We start from the raw sequence: 10,188 nt of genomic DNA on the forward strand, positions 1-10,188 counted from the left end.
TAAACGATCTACATGTTTCATATATACAATATGTGGGTAAAATGAAATAACTGCTGATAATCGTCTTTTGATCTTATATGGAAGTAGTCTTTTGTTGTTGAGGTAACACGTTCTAAGTATGGCTCGCATCTCTCAACGGTGTTCAAGGATAGCTAGTCGCATTTTACGAGATGCTAGTTAAGATGTTTATTCTCACTATAGCCTTTCTAGGGTAGCTCTTAGACTTAGTCTTTTGAAATAAGTTGCACTTTGCTTATTGTTAGGCTAAAATTAGTCTAAGTTTCAGGGTCGTATTTTCGGTTAGTTTTCACTCTTTGTTTCTAGTTTTAGGGTTATTTTACGCTTGATTCTTTTGTTTCAGGTCCTCGGGTGTTTAAAGAAAGTATGTACAAGAATTGTGGACGCGCGGTGAAGGAATCGAGAAGAAAAACCAAAAATCGCGTCGCTGCCTAATCCAATCGCGACGGGCAACATTCCAGTCGCGACGGGAACTGGCAGAGAAGATTTTGAAGAAAACGAAGCGTAACCCCGTCGCGACGGGGGCATTGCGAGCCGCGACGGGGACCCCAGTGACAGGATTTTTGGGCAGTTTCGTAATTTCACGAATTTTAAAGATGAGACTTGGTTTAAATAGAGAGAGCTCGTGAAAATTAAGGATTATTCAGATTTGGAGCCCTAGAAACAAAGGAGGAGGCTAGAAGAGCGGCTTGTGGCGACCCGGATCAATTGCTTCAACTAGTTCTTTCTCTTCTCTTTAATTTTTCTATGCTATTTTCTGTTTCAATGTTAATTATGGATTTGATTATGGATGTTTTGAACTAAACTCCTATTGAGGGAGAATGATGAATGTTGTTTTAAGTTTTTCCTAGTTAATGAATAATTGCCATTCTTCAATCTTGATTGTGAAATTATCTATATTTGTGCTTAATTCCATGTGTAAGATTGATCACATTTTACATGTTTTATGATCTCAATTCAAAATCTGAAAAGTGAGAATTGAGAATGCTAAAATTGGATAATCTAGGTTTTGATGTGAAACGAAAGTATTTGCATAGCCTTTGTGACATTTAGATTATTGCTTAATGCTGATTTCATGTTAGTTTAATTAAGAGATTAATTAAAGAGCATGTGATTTAGAACATAAAAGATCTGAAAAGAGTTAGGTTAATTTATAATCTGTCATTCACTTCAAGAAAAGGATAGCAATTAGGCATTGACGATTGGTAAACTGACAACAGGATTCTTCTCCCTATTTTCTCATCTTGATTAATATTCTTTTGTTATTTTAAGTTTCTGAATTATTTTATTGAATTCATAAAAAGTATTGATTTTCCAGATAGAATCATAAGTATAATTTAGTGGTAGTTAATCCAATTTCGTGTGGTTCGACTTCACCTGTGTGAGTTTACTACTTGATTGCGTATACTTGCGTAGTGTTCTTAATTTTCGTAACACTTATTTTCTTTAATCTTTCAATATACTCACAAGTATGTGGGTCAATGAGTTGCAAGTTCTTAAAGAACTCATTATCTACCTTTTCCAGCGATACAATTCGATCTGTTACATCCAAGAAGACTTCTACTGTTATCATCTCGCCATGCGTTACTTGTCTCGCTGTCTTACTGCAAATGCGCAATGCGAGATTGATACTGCTCGTGATCAATTATCTCTCCGAGATAATTCATTTATTGCTGAATTTTTTCGTGTTGTGTCTATATTTATAGTTCGAAATATGAGCATAACAAAAACTAACAAGGACATAGCATAATAGTGGGAGTATTTCGCTCATCTCCTTTGTAAATATTATATAATAAACTTTACATTCCAACACACTTTTCACTAATAATTTACCTAATTACTATTTTTTAAACATTTAATTACACGGTTAAATATACAATTCTGTAAATAATTTTATTTATAATGTTTTTTTCAAAAAAATTTATTATTTGTAAACAATGTGGGACTTGTTTATCGTCTTTTCACTTGTAAGGTTTCTAATTCTAAGCTTGTGTGGAAATATACAAACTTATGTGATTAACTCAACCCTTTATTAAATTCTATAATTACTTCTTTTGGTGATTTTTTTTGTATGCATTTTTCCAATTATCTCATAGTCTTTTTATTTATTTATTTTTATTTTTACATATGGGGATTCCCCCATCTCACACACACTCCTCTCATACCATCTTGGTATCTCATAGTCATGATTTTTGACCATGTGAATTTATAAAATAAACAAAAACAGTGAATGAATAATGGCTGTATAAGTATGTTATACCAACTTTCTTCATCCTTAAAACCGCATCTGCAGCCATGCCAACTACCATTCGTCTACTATATGCATCCATAAGTAAGATAAAGGAGGCAGACCTCGGCTTAATCCCTTTTGTTTTCATCTTAAAAATTATAAGAAAATGGGATAAAAAAGAAAAAAAAAAAAAAGAGAATTAATTTATTATTTATTTATAATACTTAATGTATTTTTATTTCATATTTTGTAATAATTTTGAAAATATTTCTATAGAAGATAAAAAAGGGAAAAAAATTAATTTTTATAATAAAAAAAGAAAAAAAATATATTATTTTAAAATTAATTTTTTTCTTATTTTTTAATTTTTTTAAATATTTAAAATTATTTTTTAATAATTAATATTACGTAGACTACTAAAAATTTGTCATATATATTGTGGCATATGTCTATCGTGGTACTTAACATAGTTTTTTGAATATAATGGATAAATAACTTACAAAAAGGGAGTTTGAGTAATTTTGCCACCAAAATTTTGATTTTTGTAGTTAAGTGTTTAAAAATATAAAATTCGGGTGAATTTGCCACCAATATCACGTTAATTTTTTGTTCTTTTTGAAAAAATATTTGGACATTGCTACTGTAAGAAAAGAACATAATTTGTTTTTACAATTATACAGTGTTGTTTTTCTATTATTTCACAATAATATTGTTTAGACATTGTTGCTACAAGAATGCAACATGAAAACAATGTTTTTCTCTAGAAAAAATAAAAGTGAAAATCTGTAAAAGAAAAATCGGTGAAAAAAGAAATCTAAATTTAGGTGTATTATGTAAATTGTCCTTGTTCCAATCTTCTGATAGTTCTGATTTTTGACCATGCATGTGAATAAATAAAATAAACAAAAACAGAGCTTCTCAATTGATTTTACTTTTATCTTTGATAAGAAAAATAGAATCACCATCATAAAATCCTTTGCTGAAGAGTAAAGATTAACAAGAAAAACACAATTTGGTTGATAACATGATTAAGTGAAGATTAAAAATAAGTTATAAACTTCTAATCAAGGCGACGGAGAAGGTATTCAACTTGAACAAATTTAGTGAGAGGCATTATCCATTCATCGTAAAGACGAGAAACCAACAATGGATCAATCTTACATTTTCCTTTGCTTTCAGTGCTGTTGGTAGTGTCAAGGCTTACTTCCTGCCCAAATATCATTGCCTTCTTCTCAACTCTCTTCTTCACCATCTCTTCTACAGCTTCAAATGTCAACAACTTCATCAGAGCATCCCTATCCTGAAGTTTGTGAGATTAAAATCATACATACATCACATAACAAAATACAACAAAATAATAATCAATACCATTTATTGTTCTCATATGACCAATGTCCAAATATGATGCATTGAATTGAATTATATTGTCTAGTTGATCTATAGATTCAAATCAAAAAGAAAAAAACAGGGTTGAAGAATTTTGAATCACAGTTAACATAACATGAATTTCAGCACATAGATACCATAAAAAAATCAGTCTTTAAGCCACTTAAATTATCTCAGTGGTGAGGTAAGGCCGGGGGTTCAAACCTTCAAGGAACCCTCTTTGTTATTTACGCTATGTTTGGTAAGAAGGACAGAAAGCAAGAGTTTTTCTCTCAAGTTTTCTTTCCTCCCATTTTTTCACCATACCAAATATAGGATTAAAAAAAAAACCATACATACCTGAGCACGAATTGCTGGTTCATATTCATGTGGGGCATCCCTGAATTTCACCTCAGCCACAAAATTTCCATAATGAATCCTTCTAGAGATGGCCTACAGTCAGTAAATAATAACCATTTTTCTTCAATAAGTAGAACATTGAATACTTAAGACATAGCTATCAAAAAGAAAAAGAAAAAAAAAGCATTATTTACCTGTAAGCAATTGAGGTCACTAGAGGCAGTTGATGCATAGTTTCCATCATCACCCGGTACAGTAAACAAAGGAAGCAATTGCTTGAAATATATATCCCAAATTTTGCTGTTTACATTGATTGAAGCAGCAGCAGGATGCAACACCTACAAGTCAAAGTTTTCAATATAACCCCAAAAAATATATGTTGATATAGACTACAGTAATCATGTTATTAAAGGTTGGATAAATTTACCGGTGGAAAGGTATGCGGTGGCGCCAATGAAGGCGGTAAATGATCAGGAAAGAAGGCATGTTCTTCAGGATTTTGATACCTACCAGCCTGTAAATTACCATGTCAAAAATTGTGTCTTAACTAACATACACGATGTATGTTGTAGTGTATTGAATTGAATTCATTAGTTAATTAGAAAACTAAAAGCGTGTCATTCTAGAAAGAGTACTTATTAAGAAAAGAAAAAAAAAAGTGCAGTGGGGTTGGAATAACCAATATTCAATTTCAACAAAGGAAGCTTAATGTGACTTTTTGTGAGCCTTTAAAGTTAAGTAAGTGGGGAACAACACATGGTGGAGGTGGACAATTAGCTATCCATAATAATCATATAAAATTAGTAAACTAACAACATGGAAAATTAATGCAATTTCATTCAAACATAAAAAAGACAAATACACATGCTTTAGAGAAAAAAATATAATTATACTATAAGCTCTAACCTTTTGACAAATGCTAAGGGTCAACTTAATATACCAAGCATAAAAAAAAGTGATATATTATTATGGTCTATTCCTTTTAAAATTAATTGGCTTATAAGAACAGTAACTCATGCGTATGATATTATATTTTTTTACATTTTAATAAGACTCTAATCATTATATTTTAATATTGAGGTAGTGTCTTACAAATAATTAGCGATACTTTATAATAGTTATTAAATTAAATTGTGTAAAATACAATACTTAATTATACTAATAACAATATAATAATTAATGTATTTAGACCATCTTCAATAAATAGTGTATATTTTAAATTAAATTTGGCTAAAATATACTATAAAATTATATTTAGCTTAATTTTTGTATAAAATTATATTTAGCTTAATTTTTGTATTTATGCTCTAATGTAAATTAACTATAAAAGTCAGTATTACCATTAATACTCATTGAAAATATATAAAACAATTAATTTTATTTATATTGTTTTAATAACTTATAAATATAGAATTTTTTTTTTATAAATTATATTAATGAGTGGCAAATAGATAATTGAGAAAATAGTATTTATTGTTGGTTAAAATTTAACACAATTTTTAATTTGACCCAAATTTAATACATATTTTACATTATTATTAGAATTAACTTTTAATAAAATATTCTAAAATGGAGATGCTCTTAAGCATTTCTTTAATAAATAATATGAAATGCAATGTAGGTGTGGTGTTGGGCAACTTTAAGACCTCAATTAAAAATGCTCAACCAATAAAGCAGAAACACTTAAGGCTACCTCAAGTGGTCATTGGAGGAGGGTGAGTGTGTATTGGAGGTTCTGGGTTCGAGTCTGGTTATAATATATAAATGCTTAAATCAAAAGCAAAAAAAACCAATAAAACAAAAAATAAAAAAAAAAAACAAAACTCAAATTCAAATTCAAATTCAAACAAACTATTATATGTTTACCCAAAAGAGAAATAATAAATAATATAAAATTGAGTTGAAATTACCTTAGCCTGGAGAGATTCGGTTTCACTGACAAAGAAACGAATCAAAGAACCACAAAATCCAACGCAGGGTTTGGATTGTTGGTAAGTTGGTGAATTCATCGGAAACTTCGCTCTTTCAATCAAACTAAATACGATTGTATCTTCTTGTCTAATCAACGATTCTCTCACCGCATCAAGGCTCATTTCCTCATTATTATTATTATTATTACCCAAATCACAACCATTTCTGTCCATTTTCTCCATACCCAAACACCTTCTTCTACCATTTAAAACAATAATAAACACAACAACAACAAAAATTAGTGAACTGAAACTCCTCATCGTTGAAGAAAAACCCCAACAAGTCTTGGAGAAAATGAAAATAAGAATTCACAGTTAAATTAACAAACAATGGAGAAAAGTCAAAACATATACACCCATTAGTTTGACTATTTAATTTAGCTAATATAATAAATAAAGAAGAAGAAGAAGAAGTTGACTTTTCAAACAAAGAAATAAAGGAAAGTCAAAAGAAAAATGAACCTGTAAAAACGTCGTCGTTTAAAAGGAAAGAAGAGGATGATGAAGAAGCAGAGGAGCCGAATTGAGTGATATTGTTTGTTGTTCTCTTCTTCTTTGGTTTTTATAGGAAAATTTTTGTGGCTTTTATGGAAAGACAACACAAGGAGCACGTGAGGCCCCACACGCTCTCTTCTATTATTATTATTTGTTTTTTCTTTACCAATTTGAGAAATGCTAAAAAATACCAGTAAATTTATTTTTTTACGTGTTAATATTATTATTGGTTCAACTTAATATCGAGCGTCTTATAATTTAATGTAATAATTTTTATAGAGTATTGCGTAATGACACGTCTAAAAAAAATATTAAAGACTACTGATACTCAATAATAATACTGTACGGCTAATTGGACCCCAATTTTTTTGGTTTTTTATTCCTATATTCTATTGCTTACTTATTAAGGCTTGCAGTTGCAGGGTCATTTAACTTAATTAGATAGAATAGAAAATGGGAGATTTTTATTTGATTTTGATTTTTTTTTTTTTTTTGAAAATAAAGGAAGCTTTATTAATAAACTTCTTTCATGATTACATCACGAATATCAGAAGTGAAATCATTACTCCTAAAAACACGATCAGCGACATAAGATGAGGCTCTAGCAACAGCATGAGCAACACCATTAGCAGATCGTTTAACAAATAAAATAGATACATCACTAACACTTTCCAACAACGTCTTACAATCTGAAATTACACCTCCAAAATAAGAAGACATAGGAAGTGAACTACGCAGAGCTTGTACCACGGTAAGACTATCGGACTCAATGGTGACCCGATTCCAACCTTTCTTCTTGAGCCAACTCAAAGCCTCCCTCACACCCATAGCCTCAGCTAATTCTGGGGTTACCACACCAAGTTTACAGCTAGAAATTGCCTCTAGAACATGGCCCGAATCATCCCTAGCAACACAAGCAAAACTATACCTGTTAGGATCAGAAAAGAGAGCTGCATCGGTATTAATTTTGACTTCCCCTGTTGCTGGTTTTTGCCAAGAAAGAGCACCATCGGCTGGAGACAAGAATGCAGCAGTGGGAACATGAGTTTTATCTTGCGCTTTACTCCATTGTTCCAACATACTCGAAGCCAATATAGTAACAGCCGCCACACTAGCAGTTTTTTCCTTCCAGACACAATCATTTCTAGCCTTCCAAATAGCCCAACAAGTCATGGCTATGATCTTTCTTTGATCCCCATCGAAAGATTGAAAGCTAGCCTCGATCCATCCCGTGAAGGTGCCACTATGATCCAAGTCGACGCCAAGTCCCGTATTGACCCAACAAGCCCGTGCAAAAGAACAATCCACCAATCGATGCAGAATTGTTTCGTTACTAGAGGAACACACAGGACAAGTAGCATCAATGTTGACACGTTTATACCGAAGCATAGATTTGGTAGGTAGACAATTGGAAGCCGCTCTCCACACTAAATCTTTTACTTTCGGAGGAACTTTAAGGCGCCATAACTTACCCCAGAAATCAGACCCCACCAGTTGCAAATCATCTTCCTTCCTTTGTTGCAAATGCCGATACATACTTTTCACTGAAAAGTTTCCTGAGCTCTCAAAAGACCAGAACCAAACATCATCACTACGACTTGAATTTAAGGGAATACTCAAGATGAGTTGAGCATCCCTTGTATTAAACAGATCTCGCACCAAGTCCACGTCCCAGGCAAAACAATCAGTTTCCATAAGAGCATCAACATTATGATCTAATAAAGCAGGATGATTCGAACTAACTCTCGGATTCTCATCACATGGCAGCCAAGGATCCGAAAGAATATGAATTGTTGACCCATTTCCAACCCGCCGACGAGCCCCCATTCTGACCATATCAACTGTTTCAAAAATACTTCGCCAAACAAAACTAGGATTACTACCCAGTTCTGCTCTCAAGAAGTCCTTCCCCGCGAAATATCTAGCTTGAAACAGGCGCCCAACAAGAGTATGAGGCTTACACAGCAGACGCCACCCTTGCTTACTCAATAAGGAGAGATTAAAATCATGAAGATCTCTAAATCCCATCCCTCCTTTTGACTTGTGAATCTTCAACTTATCCCAACTCTTCCAATGAATCCCTTTATTGTTCTGTGAAGAAGATTTCCACCAATACTTGCACATTAACTGCTCCATTTCATTAACAGTCTTCAGAGGAAGCAAAAAAACATTCATGGCATAACTAGGCAAAGATTGAGCGACAGTTTTCAGCATGAGCTCCTTACCTGCCTTTGACAAAAACTTGCCTTCCCAACTCTGAATCTTTTTCCTCATCTTATCTTTCAAGAAACCCAGAAGAGCATTTTTATTTCTTCCCAAGATGTTAGGAAGACCCAGATAAGTACTTGTATCTCCTGCCTCTTGAACCCTCAGAATAGAGCAGATTCTTGCACGAATATCCATCCCGATTGGCTTGAAGAAAACAGAGGACTTATTCAGATTTACCTGTTGTCCAGAGGCCAACTGGAAGCACTGAAGAAGCTCAATCACATTATTCGCCTCCTCCTCCGTAGCACGGCAGTATAAATAACTATCATCAGCAAAGAACATGTGGGTAATAACAGGAGCTCCACGAGCAACTTTACAACCCCTAAGCTTTCCTCGCCTCTCAAAATCTGAGATAAGAGCCGAAAGACCTTCCGCACACAGAAGAAAAAGATAAGGTGATAGAGGGTCACCTTGTCTTAGACCTCGTTTAGGCACAATAGGACCCAACTCCTTTCCACCTGAAAGGATATTGTAGGAGACCGAGCTTACACAGCACATAATCAGCTGAATCCATTCCTCACTAAACCCCATCTTCTCCATAATTGCCTGAAGAAAACCCCATTCAACCCTATCATACGCCTTACTCATGTCAAGTTTAATAGCCATAACTCCCTCCTTTCCCGTGCTCTTCCGTTTCAAGTAATGCATAATCTCAAAGGAAATTAAGATATTATCAGTAATAAGTCGCCCCGGAATGAAAGCACTTTGAGATTCAGAAATAACCTGATGAAGAACACCTTTCAAACGGTTGGCTAGTACCTTCGAGACTACTTTATAGATCACATTACAGAGAGCAATAGGACGAAGATCACTCATAGATTCAGGCTTTGATTTTTTGGGAATGAGGACAATATGGGTATCATATAGGTTGTTCGGAAACTCACCAAACATTACAAAGTTTTGCACCAGCTTCACCATATCTGAACCGACTATGTCCCAGAACTTCTGATAAAACCCTGGATTAAAGCCATCAGGACCTGGGGATTTATCTGGATGCATTTGGAACAAAGCTCTTTTAACTTCCTCACTATCAACCGGAGTCACTAGCTGATAATTCATCTCCGCGCTTACTCTTCCATGAACACAATCAGTTACTCGGTCCCAATTTGTAGCAGAAGCAGAAAAAAGCTCTTTGTAATAGTCAACCATCACTGTAGCCAAGCCACTATCCCAATCAACCCACACACCATTGTCGTTCTTGAGAGAAGCAATCTGGTTGTTTTTCTTCCTTGTATTTGCACAGGCATGGAAATATTTCGTATTCTGATCTCCTGCTTGTAACCAAAGTTGCTTTGAACGTTGTCTCCAAAAGACCTCCTTCTGTGTCAGAATCTCAAACAGTTGTGCATGTGTTTCCTTATATTTCTGAACCGAAGTATCATCTCTGCGCCCCTTCAATTGTTTCAGCTGCTTATTACATCGAGAGATACGATCCTTGAAGTTGCCTGTTATATCTTTCCCCCATTCAGCAAGGGAAGTGCT

At 33.6% G+C, this 10,188-nt stretch overlaps 1 protein-coding gene across 3 annotated transcripts; it reads right to left on the minus strand.

Moving 5' to 3' along the window:
* Positions 1-3,161: 3,161 nt before the first annotated feature.
* Positions 3,162-6,532, minus strand: LOC115694782 (chorismate mutase 2). 3 transcript variants are annotated; one of them, XM_030621875.2, is made up of 6 exons: positions 6,406-6,532; positions 5,884-6,142; positions 4,401-4,487; positions 4,168-4,311; positions 3,974-4,066; positions 3,162-3,548 (listed from the first exon to the last, which is right to left on the minus strand). In XM_030621875.2, the coding sequence occupies exons 2-6, from the start codon at positions 6,124-6,126 to the stop codon at positions 3,309-3,311; spliced, it is 807 nt and encodes a 268-aa protein (XP_030477735.2). In that variant the 5' UTR covers positions 6,127-6,142; positions 6,406-6,532; the 3' UTR covers positions 3,162-3,308. The 3 variants fall into 3 exon arrangements, with proteins under 3 accessions (XP_030477735.2, XP_030477736.2, XP_030477734.2); XM_030621876.2 differs by having other exon boundaries at positions 5,884-6,139; positions 6,406-6,508; XM_030621874.2 differs by having other exon boundaries at positions 5,884-6,473.
* Between the last annotated feature and the right edge of the window lie 3,656 nt (positions 6,533-10,188).

This window comes from Cannabis sativa, chromosome X (assembly GCF_029168945.1).
Source record: "Cannabis sativa cultivar Pink pepper isolate KNU-18-1 chromosome X, ASM2916894v1, whole genome shotgun sequence".
NCBI classification, from domain to species: Eukaryota; Viridiplantae; Streptophyta; class Magnoliopsida; order Rosales; family Cannabaceae; genus Cannabis; species Cannabis sativa.

Excerpts from the sequence above, each read along its gene's own strand:
- LOC115694782 (XM_030621874.2), bottom strand. The coding sequence starts at position 6,204 with ATGAGGAGTTTCAGTTCACTAATTTTTGTTGTTGTTGTGTTTATTATT. Across the intron at positions 4,488-5,883 it reads CCGAATCTCTCCAGGCTAAG|GCTGGTAGGTATCAAAATCC; the intron begins GTAATTTCAACT and ends GGTAATTTACAG. Across the intron at positions 4,067-4,167 it reads GTGACCTCAATTGCTTACAG|GCCATCTCTAGAAGGATTCA; the intron begins GTAAATAATGCT and ends TACTGACTGTAG.